At 43.6% G+C, this 15,503-nt stretch overlaps 1 protein-coding gene across 18 annotated transcripts in view; it reads right to left on the reverse strand.

Moving 5' to 3' along the window:
• Window positions 1–15,503, reverse strand: part of Kcnma1 (potassium calcium-activated channel subfamily M alpha 1) — a 719,966-nt gene that overhangs the window by 34,258 nt on the left and 670,205 nt on the right. For 9 of the 18 annotated variants that reach the window (XM_075949387.1, XM_075949386.1, XM_075949391.1 and 6 more), the window contains 3 exons: window positions 9,705–9,818; window positions 8,868–8,948; window positions 3,816–3,946 (listed from right to left, as the gene is read on the reverse strand). In XM_075949387.1, the coding sequence (XP_075805502.1) occupies window positions 3,816–3,946; window positions 8,868–8,948; window positions 9,705–9,818 (326 nt within the window). The remainder of the gene's footprint in view (window positions 1–3,815; window positions 3,947–8,867; window positions 8,949–9,704; window positions 9,819–15,503) is intronic. The other 9 variants (XM_075949389.1, XM_075949388.1, XM_075949395.1 and 6 more) reach the window with 1 other exon arrangement.

The following is a 15,503-nucleotide window of genomic DNA, read 5'->3' on the forward strand; positions in this document are numbered from 1 at the left end:
AAAACCAGACAAACTTCTTTCATTTTGTGTGTATAGGTGTGCAGGGCGGGGGGGAGGAAAAGAGAGGGAGAGAGAAGCAATCTAGGATTATTCTGAAAATTTAATTTCTCAATTGAAGCCTTCCTCTTAGAGGTGCACATCCAGAAGGATAATTATTCCTCCCACCATGGGTTTCTGTTGCTGATCTGTTGGAGGAAGCCACAAGATTGTGTCTGATACAGCTCTACCAATTCTAAAAAGGTCAACGAAGAATCAAAACAGTATTCTTTTAGCAAAGTAGTAAGCCAGGAGGAATTTGTGGGGGCCAGCCATGATAAGCTAATCTGGGCAGATCACCCAAAGGAAGCTCTTTACTTCCAACCATTATCACCTGGGACTCTGGCCATTGATGAATTTAAATGGAGTCTGGAGTCTCAATAGTTTACCCTGAGACAATGCCTGGCTGCAAGAGGAACCACAGGCTGAGACTGCCTGACCCCCACCCAAGAGCAGGCCATTCAAAGGAAATGCCTGGTATTCCAAGAGCTGTAGATAAGAGACACCTGCCAGCACATCTCAACAGGACACCCCTAGACAAATGTCAGCCAACCAGGGGCCCTAAACCTCAAAAACCCCTCACTCCCACCTCTACTACTATAAAATCCCTATTATAATTGAGCTTGAAGCTCTCCAGATATTTCAATATGATGGACATGCAGAGAGACCAAGTTTGCAAACTTGATTAAAATAAAGGTTCTTTGCTTTTACATATGGAACTCGGTCTCCTTTGTTGGCTTTTGTGGGGACCCTGCGGATTTGGGCATAACAAATTGAGTATGATAGGCAATATTCAGAGAATATTCACTCCTTGAATAAATGATAACTTGGCGGGCAGTGCTAGAATTGGGGGAATCACTGACATCCAGAGTGATTTGTGCAGGTTTTGGGATGGGCCATAGAAGGATGCAAGCACTGATTATGACCTCTGCTCCTACCGTTTGGAGGTGCCTCCTTCTAGTACTTCCTAGGTACTGCTTTGGTATTTTTGACTGATTTAAAATTTTCATAAATGAAGTTGGGGGTGGAATACAAAGAAATCACCAGGCAGTACTTCTTCAAAAGGTCTGGATCTAACTGGACTTGTTGAGTCAAACTTCAACTGGAGGTTTTTCATCTTAGACAATAGAGCAAGGTCTGGAATGATCTGGTTGGGATTTCGATTGGTGACTTGAAAAGGCACCATCGGCAGGCCTGTTAATATGCCTTGCCTTAATGTTTAAATCATATTTGTTCACACTATGATCTGAAAGATCAGACTGCATCACTGAGGTGCATCACACAGTCCCAGGTCCTCAATAACTACTCAAATGTTACCACTGATCAATATGAGGAACAGTACTAGGTTCCTGGAACCCTTTACTCTAGGCCAGAATGGAGAAGAAAGAAATCACTTTCAGGCAATGGCATCCATATACTCCAAGCCACTTTGTCCAAAACACTTCAGTTTGGTATCAGAAGAGTTTAGAGATGACCTTTGAAACTAGTTATTAGAAATCAGTTCATTTTGATTTGTCTGAGTTTCTGAGAACGGACTTTCTAATGATGCTATCAATGGTTAGCCTTGTGACTCATGCCAAGATATGCCCTGCCTCCACACTGTCATATACCCGAGCTCCATGCTGTCCGTCATGTGTCCCTTTGACTATGTACAAGTTTTAATTGCATCATTTAGAATTAGCACTGGTTGCATTATTTCAAAATTCTGAGTAATTTATGTAACATACACTTTAAAAATGATTCATTTTGTCCTACTTGGAGCACATTGTCTGTGTATAAACAAAAATGGTATAAGTTTAAGTTAAAAAAAAAAAAACCCTTACAGTACTTTGTAGTTCTAAAATAAATCCGTAAATAGCTTACTCGTCTTTTAGTAAGAGTAGACTCCTGGAATGTTGGAATTAGGATCAGAATTAAAGTGGCATTTCTAAAGAGACACGATCCAGCCTCCTACGAAGAATCTGGTGCTTCACTGAACATAACTATGTAGCCTCTACTAGTCTTGCCAGCCTGTTCAAGAGTTTATATAAACTGAGCCAATATTGCCAGCCTAAAGTCAGTCACAGCATTTCAGGAAACCAAGAGGGCCCTACTATTGGGCACACTGACTCTTCTTATTGGCTTGGAAAGCCACCAGTCAACCTTAATTCAGATGAATTTTATTTCATACCGATTTTTAAGACCATATTTCTGAAATTTCACTAAGATATGCTTACATTTATTTATACTATATTCAGTAATATAGAATAACCTCAGTTCATCTCTAAAAGCCCATGTCTTCATCTTTGCTCTTCTGGGATTATCTTTAATGAATATATGATAATAATACATGATAATAATGCATAATTAGCATATCAGTTGTTTAACATAATCAAGAGAACAACCTTCTTAGGCAATGTGAGAAATGTATGTATGGAAAAACAGCCTCTAAATTCTGCTCATAGTTTAAGGTACTCAATAAAACTCTGTTCCATGGTTTCTACAAAGGTCGATTTTTATCCAGCCCACAACTCCATTTTCACAAATTGTGAATTTGACTATTTCAAAATGAAGTGCAGCTGGGCGATGGTGGCGCACGCCTTTAATCCCAGCACTCGGGAGGCAGAGGTAGGCGGATCTCTGTGAGTTCGAGACCAGCCTGGTCTACAGAGCTAGTTCCAGGACAGGCTCCAAAGCCACAGAGAAACCCTGTCTCGAAAAACCAAAAAAAAAAAAAAAAATGAAGTGCATACTGTATAAATAAAGACCCAATGGGGAATGATTTCCAGTACCCGCTGTGGCCCATTTGAAATGGCTGCTGCTGCCTGCTGCACGGAACGGTGATGCCACTATGCTGGAGTCCACTCTTTAATTGTTACTTTTTGGGGGTCACAAAAAATGGGAAAACAAATCTCATGACCACTTAATACACATCAAGTTACTAAACAAAATAGAACTGCTTTTAATGTCTCAGTCAATAATTCCCTTTCTTTACCATTGTCTTTGTCCCTGCCCTTCAGCAAAGAAGAGTTCCATGCCTGGTCCTCATCCAAGGCCTACTTTTTTAGACAGGCAGGGACGTTGGTGTCACCCTTGGCAGGCTGTTCTTTCTATATTCTGTTCACATCTGGGCTATTCCAGAATGTTTCCAAGTTTACCAGGAACTACTCGAGCCCAGCCCCACCCCCACCAGCATCACCATCAGTACTACTCTCCCCCCAGCTAGAAGAAATGCTTACGGGCTAGAGGCAGCTCAGCCATTAAAAAAAAAAAAGATAGGTTCTCAACCAAAAATACAAGAAATGTTTACTAAGACATCACTGCCCCTTCCCCCGCCCAATCTTGCTGTTCTAATCCATCTCCACCGACCAAACAAGGCAGCTGCTTTCAGACACAAATCAGACCACATTATTCTTCAGCATTAAGTCCAAAGATTCAAACCATGAAAACGGTTTTCAGTGTCTTCCCTATCCCTTCCTCACTGTGCTTCTGCTTCCTTTGTCTTCCTTGAGACAGTCTCATATCTTGTTATGAAATCTTGTTTCCTTAAGGAGTGCTTTTCTAATCCTCCAAACCAGGTCATAGTGTTCCCTGACTTCCCTGTACTCTGAGGAATTTATGATCAGTATTTATTTGAGTGATTGATATATATTGGTTTCCTTTTTAGAGAGAAGGGTTCGTGAACTTCTGCTATTCTCCGTGTACAGCTCAAGCATCTGTCAATGGCTCCTTATTTGGGAGATGGTCCGTGGGTGTGTATCCCACCCCTTGAGAGGAGAGGAAGAAGTTAGACAACTCACCGCGCTCATGAGCGAATCCAGGACGCTGACGGCAAATGCTGTTCCACACGCAAAGGGCTGCGTGAGGTACAGCTCCGTATCAGGGTCATCGTCATCGTCTTGGTCCAAAAACTGAACATTAGTATCATTCACTAGAAAAGGCATAAAGTAAGAATTAGCACTGAACACCACAAGTGCATCAGTGATGCCAGTGAGACACTAAGTGACTGGCTTAGAGACACTGAAGTTACTGCCAAAGAAACGAGCATGGCAAAGCTGTTGATGGATCTTGGGTTGGTGAGGAGTGGGACTCAACGGCCTGCTCCTGCAGGAGGACTGTTTTAACTTCTAAGACCCTGAGAGCAATGAGATCAAGCGGGCTTGCTCCATGGCAACTGGTAAGGACTGGCAAGTTGATGGCACTGACCAGTCCTTGTTACAGTTTTAGAATCATGACCAAGAAACACCCAAGGGCATTTTTTGGTAGCCAAATCCTTTGATAGATGAACATCATTCAATGATGAATAGCCATGCTACAATGGTAAAGTTAGCCACAAAGAAAAGAAAGCAACTTATTCAGAAGGAAAAGCAATAGACCAGAAACACAGCAAGGGTAAATGGCAAGGAATTTACCCTCAGGCAGGACCCACAGCTAGCCCCAAGGATGAACCTGGTAGTACCTGGTGTGCCTGGTCTCTGAACCCACACCCATACCCAATAGGTCCTACTAAACACTCAGGAATGGCTCCTGGCTGCCTCTGACTGTTTTTCAACTTTCTCTGCAAGGCTCCACACACTCTCTTTCCCCTTCTAAACATCCTTGTCTTCCTTGTGTTCTAGAAGACATGGTCATAACAAGATGCCTTCCTTCCCTTCCTTCCCTGTCATCTGAAGAGCCCCTAAAGACTTCTGCGTGCACCCACAGACTGAAGAGTGGTGTCCTTCCAATATCTTTAGCTTATAAAAAATTAAATGAGAAATGAGCTTCTGTTCCTATCTTGGCCTCAGACATGATCAATTTTGCAGTGCAAGTAATAGGAGGAAGTGTGCGGAGCTGGGGAGAGCACACTTGTGATTTCTGGAATAATTAAGGTGGTTTTGGGGAGAGAACAGATGAGGTTTCCTAGCTCTATGTCTTTCTGACTCTATCTGCCTCTAATTCTCTTCCTAGAGTTATTGTTTTAATTTTTTAAAGGAACTTTCTTGACAATTTTCCTTTAAAAAAAACAACCTTGTTTATTGCATGAGTCAGAATAAATGATAATAGGATAAAAAGCTAGGCGTGGGATTATTTTAAATGACACCATCTCCCCCCACCCCCGGAAAATGAGGCAAATCTTTTCCAGATTTGATGACGTTTGGGTCCCAGTCGCCTCAGTGGCAAGAGAAATGCAGGACAGTGGGTGGAAGCCCCAAGTCTGGTTTGTCACCAACTTCTCTGGCAAAGCATTTCATGATCCTACAGCTATGCTGCTCTCACTGCGAAGTGGGGAAATTATGCAGTCCCTCATGAGGTATCTCAGAGCATCCTTGGGAACCAGACTCGGTGAGTCTGCTCTAGGACCCAGGGTATGCTGTGGAAAAATGGAGGCTGGTACCATGATTGTCTATCGATCTATCGTACTATGGAAATATCCAGCCTCTCTCTGCTCCTCTCAGAAACAGAAAACGAAGTTTACTTATGAACCCTCCAAATGGTTCTGATACGTTGAATTATGATTGATCCTAAGCTGCTTCCATACCTATTTCATGCTTGACTGAAAGTGTCTCTTTATGTCATGAACTGCGGCCTCACTCCACTTGGAGACTGTATAACCTGCTCCAGTAAGAAGTAGCTCAAACTCAACCAATCACAACGAGTGGCCTAGTGTTCAAAGTAGATTCAAACAAGACAGGTTCTACCTGTATAGCCCAGTCAAGGTGTCTCCATGCCACACACACACTGCCCTCATAGTGAGCCAAACATAAGGAACCATTTCAGTATGGGCCCCTGTCATACTCTAGAATTATAGATAAAGTGAATTAAGCTCTCGAAAGCGGGCACTGTACGGATGCTCCGTGATTAAGAGTACTGGCTGTTCTTACAGAGAACTCGTGTTAGCTTCCTAGTATCCACACAATGGCTCCAGGGAACCCAACATAATATTCTGTCCTCTGGAGCCCCATGAGGGACATATATACACATACACATGTGTGTGTAGGCAAACACTTGTATGCATACAAGAGAAATAACTACTTTTTAAGATTTTAAAAATCACGTTTGTTGAAATTTTGCCTTATCTTTTTCTTCTCTCTGTCTCTCTCCTCTTTCTCTCTCTAGACGGTGTCTCATATATCCTAGGTTGGCTTCAAATTCACTATGGAGTGGAAGGTTAGAGAAACTTCTGGTCCTTCTCCACCTTTGCAGTACAGGGATTCTGGGTTGTGGACTACCACACCCAATAGATGAAGTGTTATGGATTGAACCCAGGGCTTTATTAATGTTAAGCAAGTGCTCTACTAACTCAGCTAATCCTAAAGCAATAATTTTGTCTTTTGGTATTCTGAAAGTATGTTGTGAGGACCACGGTATTTCTGTCCCCAGATCCAGAAAATGTCAACTACAGGAGCTCACGCATCAGACTATGGTTTTATTCATTTACAACAACAGCTGCTGCTGCTTGTGCCATGATTCCTACTGGAGCAGCGTCCCTTCCCTCGTCACAAGGAGATGAGGAAGGAATAGTGCTATATTCTTAGTGTGGCCCGGGTCAGAGCAACAACTCTGGACTTGAGTGATCTAACAGTGAAGGCTATGGGAAGGTGTCAAGGCAAGAGCAAGTTTCAGTGAAAAGCTTACCTGTTGTTCTAAGATGCCCAGTCTTAGGAAGTCCCTGTGCCTACTTCCCAGAATAGCAACTACATGGCTAATAAGAGTCGACAAGAACATCGCCCCGTAATGCATGTGATTATATATAAATATAGCTGGGAATTAAGCAGCTACAAAGTTCTTTATCATGGAAACTTCAGGATCCTTTGCCACGGGAGTCTCAGAACAGATGAGGACCGGAATATACTACAGTCTTAAAATGTGTTTGCCCTTGGTTGCCTCTGTGTCTTTGTATATGTTCATGTATGCATGTGTTCATGTATGTATGTGTTCATGTATGTATGTGTTCATGTATGTATGTGTTCATGTACAGGTGTATGTGGAAGGTAGAGATTAGCATGAGTTGTCTTCCTCAATCATTTTCTATATTATTGTTTGAGACCAGGTCTGCCAACTTAACATGGAGCTCACAGATTCTGCTAGATTTACTGGACAGCAAGTCTCGGGGATCCTTCCACCTCTGTCCTCAAGGGCTGGAACTACAAGATGCACATTGCCATGCTCAGCATAAATGTGCAGGCTGGGGCTCGGCTCTCAGGTCCTCATGATTGTACAGCAAGCACTATGCCCCAGGTCCATCTCTCCAGCTCTGTCTCTGTGCAATAACACACATCACACATTGCAGGGCAAGTGGCAGATGGCGGGTATTTGCAGAGGTGAAGGGGACGGGGAGTGGTGGGAGGACATTGGTGTGGCTACCAGAGACACTAGACTTAAGAGCAGAAAGAACACGGGGCCTGATTCTAGGCGCAAGGGGGTAAAGTCTGGTGTGTGAGAGTGTCCGGGGACTTGATAAGCAAATTACTGCCTTGTATCTGGAGCACCAAGCTTTTTGCTTTCCTTTTACACTAATCAAATTCAGGATACTCTAGTCAGTTAATGGCCCACGGATTCCACATGTAAAAGAAAAGCCTTGGCATGGGTGTTTTCGGAAAGACTCTGTAGCTATCTGTACCGGAGATGCTCGGGTGAATTTTCCATCAGTGACATGAGGCACATGAGCTTTCTTGGTCTTTTATGGTCCTATGGTTCTAAGTAGAAGAATGGGGAAATTCAGGGCTTTTACCAACAATGCTAAACATGAAAAAGATACCTCTCCTATTGTCTGCAACAGTGTGGTACTCCTTGACCTGAGTGAATTTGTCCTGATTAATAGCTCTGTCTAACAACCATGCAGGGCTGCATGGTGGACAATTTATTCCTTCGTTTCTAGACATCTCACAAGCAAGATCACTGGCTTAAAAGCTTCCTCTCTTATTTTGAAATATATTTTGGGGCCAAGAAAACGGAGTGTTCATTTCATCTGTGAGTCAAGTGAAGGCAGGTGCTCCCCACCCCTCCTCCCACATCTCTGCTGAGGAGCCCTTTGCTCTGTCTATTTAGGAGATCAATCTCCAGTGCTGAAACCTCCTGCTGATGGGCACCCTTTGTGGGTTATTAACCAAGTCATGGGGAACCATGGAAGGGCCTGACAAACGCAGGCATGACCAGGAGCCTTTATCTTCTAGATAAATCCACTGTGAATCTCCCAGGGAGGCTTTGGATCAGCAGGGTGGGGACCAAAAGGTAGGGTCCCCAGCCTGTTCTGCACCCTTCTTGGAATCTCGCTTTGGTAAGAAAAGATCCCCTGGGAATCAGCTGCTTTTTACGGCTTCAGAAGCCTAACTTCTGAGAAAGGGCCTAGTGTGGGGAGGGGGGTGGAGGAAAATAAAGTCAGAATAAAGAAAAATAAACAGCTGGAGGGAAGGCACGGTCTAGAATTTCTTATCTTAAAATTTTTATATTTTTCTTTGACTTCCTCTGAGAGCTGTGAAGACATGTCAGTCAAACTGACAGCATGTTGGAAGCGGAATATAGGGCGGAGGCGGGGGAGAGGGGGCACGTGTGGGATTTAAAAGAGAGGGAGAGAGAGGCTTGGGCCACAGAAAAATGAAACAGAGCAGAGATGCCTTGCAAGGCCCTGCCAGGTCAGATGGGTGTGATCAAAGGTTTACCGAGGCTGTGGGGAAAATCATTAAGGAAAGGCCAGAACAAGACAGTCGATTCCAGCCAGAGCCGCAAATAAAATGCATTCAAAGCAGTGCCATGGGGTAGCCTTTCCGTTACAGCCAGCGAAATGAAGGGGGAGAAAACCAATGAGAGTTGGAAACACCAAGATCAGAACAAAAGAAAATACTGATGTCAAGAAGGCAAGCACTTCTTACCCAACTCCGTTATCATTAGAATGTGCGTCCCACTGTTTTTTTCCTGATTGACTGATACCAAAGGCAACTTGCCTGGTTTAGCTAATTGGATAAGGCAGTTAAGGGTCGGGGAAAGGGAGTGGAGGGAAGTACAGAAAAGAAAAGGAAGAAAAGAGTGAGGGAACAGTAGGGGATGCATTCTCTAGCTAAGCCACCTGGACAACAGTGTACTGGCAGGGCAAGGGCCATTCAGTGGTTTTATAACTTCGCACAGGGTACCAGAGAATGGCACAGACGGGTCAGAGGTAGGGTTTCATTAGCTATAGATTATAGCATTCAAACCCTGTGCCCTTCAGTCATATTTTGGCCATTTTTTTGAAAATGACCTTTGGTGAGAATCTCAGCTGGGAGGAGTTGCTACATAGTGGAGCAAACAAATATTTGACCAAGTTCTCACAGGGGATCCATTCTCAGGTGGGATCGGCTCAGTCCTGAGCTTCTGAGCAGGGTTTCAACTATAGGGGCCTTTGAAACAGAACCCTCAGAAGAGGCACCTTCGGGAAGAAGTCTCCAGAAGAGCCCTTGCCTCCTTTCTTCCTTGTTCCCAAATGGATGCCCCAGTTCCAAAGCCATTCTCATTTGAAAACCATGGCAAGAAGGAAGGAAACTGTCTATTTCTCTCCTGGGAAAGATAGAACAGTTTGTCCTTCAAATAGCCTGTGTATCTCCACTCATCATGCCTTACCTTTGCCACTCCACCCCAAACCCACGATGAGCAAAGGACTAAACAACAGGCCAACCTCCCTATAATCTAGAAGACAAAAACCTCCACCCACTGAGCTGACTAGCACTCCCTACCGAGCTCTGTGATGATGGGGATGTTGACTCCTGTTGTGACTGAGGGCTGGCGCAGCAGCCCGTGCACTGGGCTGTTGTCAGGAGATGACCGGTCCATTCCAGGAGGTGTGAATCCTAGTGGGGAAAAATTGAGAGAAGTAGAAAATCTGGAAACGATAAAACCACAGGACCCTCACAATCTAGTGGATGCATTATTGACAGGTCACCAATTAACATAGGATACATTCTGAGGGTTTTTTTTTTTCAGGCCATTATAGGAGACACACTTGAAGAGATTTTAACTTACTCTGACACCTTCATAAAAATCCAGATCATATCAGGATACATGCTTCCTACTCATAGTTCTCCTTCCGACCAAGTAGCTACCACTGTGTCTAGTTGTCCCTAGACAGTCAGAACTATGGTCACATACAACATGCTCTTGTTCATGAAAAGTGAGCAAAGAAACACACATCACGTCTGGCATAAGACTTTGTCTCCTCCTTCTCTTCCCAAAGCACGTCTAATAAGAAGATGTGGATCACTATGGAGGTGGAGTCAGGACAGCAGTCTCAAGCAATTGTCCTGACCCAGAAGACTCCCTGAGTAAGAAACAGTGATGTGCTCCTGTAAACCACTGAAACTGCGTTTGTATGTTGTTACCGCAGCCTATCTAAACTCATTCTGACTATTCTCTTCTGCGAACTCACTGCATTTCTTTCTGCTCACAAGGAACTTAGGCCTAGGATTTGAAATGGTTCTGGCTCGGGAGACGTGAAGGTAAATCTGCCTGGAGGCTTTCAGCAATTGTTCCTTGTTTTTAAAATGAAATGCACAGGAAGATACCTTGTTTGATTCCCCCTACATATTTTTTCATATGCTTGCAGTTCCTAGACCTATGATATCCCTCCTCCAAGTAGGCTGAACACCTATTGAATACAAAAGTCACTTGCTGATACTGTCTGAACTGAGTCATAAAACTAGCCTTGAATTCCTGAGGTAACCAACATAGCACTATCTAGAGATCATGAGATTTATGAAAAAGGTAAGATTGGAAATGTCAAATTTAGTAAAGCTGGGACTTCCCTCCAGCCAAGCCCACTGGGTACCTTGTTAATGATGAGGCAAAGACACAGAGGCACGAAAGCTCTTTGCATAGTGCCTGCATTGCTCAGAAAATCATTTTCCAACTGAAACACACAGTAGCTGGATCTGTCAGCTCTGTGCTATCATTTACTTTGGTTTGTTTTAGTTTTTATTTTATTTAATTAAAAATAGTTTTGGAGTTATGTATATGTACATATATATGTATGTGTATATGTATGTATATGTGTATATGTAGCCATGGTTAGTCTGAGTTCACTCTGTAGACCTGGCTGACTTTGAACTCACAAAGATCTTCCTGCCTCAGCCTCCTGAGTGCTGAGATTAAAAGTGCTTACCGCTATGCCTGATTCTTTGGTTTCTCATTTCTATATGGGCCTACCAATAAATGAAGGACTTAAAGGTACAAAGATAACTTGCATGGTTTCCAAATCAAAACTCCAGAGTGATCATAGGATCACATTTTACAGTCAGTACTTAGTAACGGGACAAGGCTGGGCTGATTCGGGCTTTGGGGACGTCTTCTGCTCAACAGCTGTACTATCCTTTCGGAGGCTCATAAAAGCACAACAGGCTGGAGACTTTTAAGGGCACAAGCTTATTTCCTGCTCTCCTTTATATAAATATCCTACCAAGTTCTATACTTTCAGAAGGAACAAAAAAGTATCCATTTCCTGACTGCACTTAATTTTTTTGGAGTATTGCAATAGCTCAAACAGACCAAGTTGCATTCAATGAGTTAGTATGTTCATTCTTCCTAAACTTTGGAAAGTGTCTATTTTCCAGCCAACCGTATAACCATATGCGTTTTAAACATTAGCTGTTTTCTTTTCTCCGAACAGTGAAGGGGAAGAAATAAACTGTTTTCATCAGAAGTTGCATTCAGAAGCATGGAAAATTGCAAGGGACAGCTGTGCAGATTCCGTGGATGTGACGTTTTTGACTTTCTTCAACTTGACAAGTGAACACCTTGCATCGGTAATGCTCTATGCATAATACATGGCCTGTATTTTGACATCCATCATCAGACACTGACTGGAGAAACCATGGGTGTGTTCCTTGAGGTGCAGCACCCATAAAGCGGCAGAGATACAGGTCCCACAGTGTTAGGAAAGCTGTATTTCACTGCAGAGTCTATAACCAGCCGAAGTAGCCTTTTATTTTATCTCATTTAAAGATTCCATTTTCCGCTGTGAAAAGACTCAATCCCTTTGCATGAAACCTTCATTAGGAGACGGCACGCCTGCTTTCTTCCTAGGCCTCTTTCCCTTTGCTTCCATTCTCCATTTCCCCCTGCAGACTCCAAGACTGGCTCCATCAAGCATCTGCAACTGACAGACTGAAGGCTAGCCAGCTATCCTCCCTGAAGATCTGTGTCTCCATCCGGGACCCCAAGGACAGATACTAATGTTGACACAAGAACTTCAGAAATGTCACTCCTTCTGTTTTGCAACGTTTCTGCCCTCACACTGTAGGGGGGGGGGTTGTTAACAAAAGTATAGATTTTCTCCCTTCCTCTCATATAGTAGTAGCAATGACTCACACGTGATTAGCGTTTTCCCCGTTAGGGGCCCTACTATAAGAAAACTATGTGATGAAGTACCAGGATGTTGCAGCCTTCCTAAACGACTTTGAAGAGAAGAGAAATCTAGATATATTCCATTTGAAGGAATGAGGAATAAGGATGACCTGAGATATCACCATTCCGGTCATGGTTGACAACACAGGTCTCAACAATGTTCAGGTCTCCACCCCTTTAATGGCTGGCATCACTTTATATCTCTACATAAAACAACACTGGTGTTCTGCTTGTGCAAGCCAAGACATGTGGCATATACCCCAGGGATCTGCAGTCAGAGACCAGAAAAACTGGGAAATGCTCCAACATGGGAGACAAGCCTTCATTTCACCAAAAGAAATCATTAAGAACATCAGCGTTGGAGAGCGAGACTAAAAACCTGCACTCGGGAAAGATTGAGGTTGCATTTGCGGATTGCCTAAGCTCTTGCTTAGGCTCTTGACTGTCCTACAGTGTTAACACTGTACTCCATGGACATGCTAGACATGACGACTTCCCCAAACTGCTTCCTCTCCTTCCGGGAATCCCTTCCCCCAGCCCAATGCCAGTCTTCAGTGGCAGCTGTGCCTGGCATACATCTGTTATCCACTGAACATCAAGCATCCCTGCCTTGACTGGCCTGTTTCAAGCCAGATATCCGCATTTCACATGCTGGAGTTTCCTGTTTACCTGGCTCCAGGCTTATGTTTAAGAGGCCTGACTCACAAAGAAGAAATAAAAGGGACGAGTGAAAAACATAGTTTTGAAGCCGACGTGTTAGGTTCCAATTCTAATTCTTTATTTCTTCATCTATTATTATTATTTTTTTTTTGGATTTTTCGAGACAGGGTTTCTCCGTAGCTTTTTGGTTCCTGTCCTGGAACTAGCTCTTGTAGACCAGGCTGGCCTCGAACTCACAGAGATCCACCTGCCTCTGCCTCCCGAGTGCTGGGATTAAAGGCATGCACCACCACCACCCGGCTCCATCTATTAATTTTTTAAAGATATTTTACTGCATTGGCTAATTATTTGACTAGTCCATGCATGTACATTATGAATTCTGATTGCTCTCCCCAGTACCATTTATTATTTTCCCCTACCCCTCTCCATCCCTTTCTAAGATTCCCAACGTTTGGTTTTGTTCTTTGACCCATTTAGTTTAATCAGGGCCACCTGTGTGACCACCGGATTGGGACTATCCATTGGAGCTTGGTGGAGTTATCAGGGGTTATATGACTAAAGGCTATGTTTCCCTCTTCATTGAATCTGCCAGAAATAAGTAGTTCAATAGTGAGGGGTATAACTCTGAGTCCCTCCTCCATCCATGTCTGACTGTTGACTAGTCCATGAGGGTTACACTCTGAGTCCCTCCTCCATCCATGCCTGACGGTTGATTGGTCCATGAGGATTTCACTCTGAGTCCCTCCTCCATCCATGCCTTACTGTTGACTGGTCCATGAGGATTACACTCTGAGTCCCTCCTCCATCCATGCCTGACTATTGATTGCTCCATGAGGGTTACACTCTGAGTCCCTCCTCCATCCATGCCTGACGGTTGATTGGTCCATTCTTGTACAGCCTCACCAAAGGCACCTGTGACTGCTGTGAGCCTGTGATAGCTCTGGGCATATTTTGCAAAGAAGATGTTACTTTACATTCCTTCTTATTTTCAGGCTCTTACATTCTTTCTGTCCCCTAAGCCTTAGAGAAAACAACACAGATGACTTGGGTTAACTTTGTAGATATAAACACAGAACAGCCAATATTCTCACCAAGTCTCTGATTCTTCATCTAAAAGTCAGAAGTGACCATTACACAGGGAAACGGGAAGGCTGAAGTAAAATGTGTCATCCCTAGGATGAAGCAAGCACTCAAAACTGCTGTCCACCAATGACAATATGATAGTAGATATACAGCAAATACTTGTGCAGAGATCCAGCACCCATCAAGACCATATCGGTAAAGAACTGAAAAGCATTTGATAAATTTTCTAAAGAAGAATTTGTCTTAGAAAACTAATGAAAAACCAAGAATCATAGCGGGTGTTTTGTTATAAATAGATTAGTCCTGCAATAATAATAACGAGGATAACAACAACAATAGACAATAATAATAAGTAACAATGCAGCCGGAAGTATCTCAAGAAGGAATCTGGATATGGGGAAGGCTGAGGTTTTCCTCAGATTGACAGTTAACTGGTGGCCAGTCTTCATAAAGGAAAGGCTCTCAGCTCCAAAGAGCAACTACAGGCCCCTTCTTGAACTTTCTCTCTTCTAGACCTAATTTCTGGGCTCTTTAATTAGTTGGAAGTCATTTGCTCCTTGGGCTCCTGAAACTGTCTTTACCACTCTGCTTTTTTCTGGCACCTGTGTTCTGGACACAGCATCCCTGCTGAACTGAACGAAACAGGGCCAGCCACAACCGACCTTCTCTGGATAGTAGTCGTTTTGTATGCTGAATGAGTGTGGGCTCAGTGGGGAGAAGAGAGGACAGTGGAGCACCAGTAAGTGCCAAGTTCAGAGAACTGTACTCTAGTGGGGGTGGCTTGGAATGAAAGGATTTCACACAAGCACTTGGCTGGTTTCTGCCTAGAGCTAGTAGAAAAGACAGGAAAAAGTGACATCAAGGTTTTTATCTACTAAAAACTTGTTTCCTCTCGCACCTAAGGCTTGGGGAACATTGTGGAAAGAGTGGGTAGAAAGACAGCAAGAGCCATGGGTCAGGAAGTTTGCTGTGAGACTGTGTACCTCCTAGTAACATCAGAAGTCACACCCACAATGTCTTACCAATATGTCTGTCTAAATGTGAACTGAACAAGAATGACACCAATGGCCAAGTCAAAGTGTGTGAAGACAAGCCCAAGAGACCTTAACCCTAGGATGAAAGCTGGCCGTGTGAGAGGTGGTCTCCCCAGGGAAAAGCACACCAATTGGTTTCTCGTCAACCCTAAAACCATAAGAGGGAGCATTATATCAACTGAGTAGATTATATTCAGGAATCTATGTAGATACATTTATTCATGTTGGAGCCCACAAGACGCTACAGTGAATGCACAGTTGACAGACCAATAGACCGATCATGGGAAGTGTGTTCGTACATGTCCTCATGGAATAATCCATTTTGCAGAGCTGCGGGAACATTTGTCCTTTGGAAAAGTT

The sequence above is a fragment of the Microtus pennsylvanicus genome, chromosome 15, assembly GCF_037038515.1.
Source record: "Microtus pennsylvanicus isolate mMicPen1 chromosome 15, mMicPen1.hap1, whole genome shotgun sequence".
NCBI lineage: Eukaryota > Metazoa > Chordata > Mammalia > Rodentia > Cricetidae > Microtus > Microtus pennsylvanicus.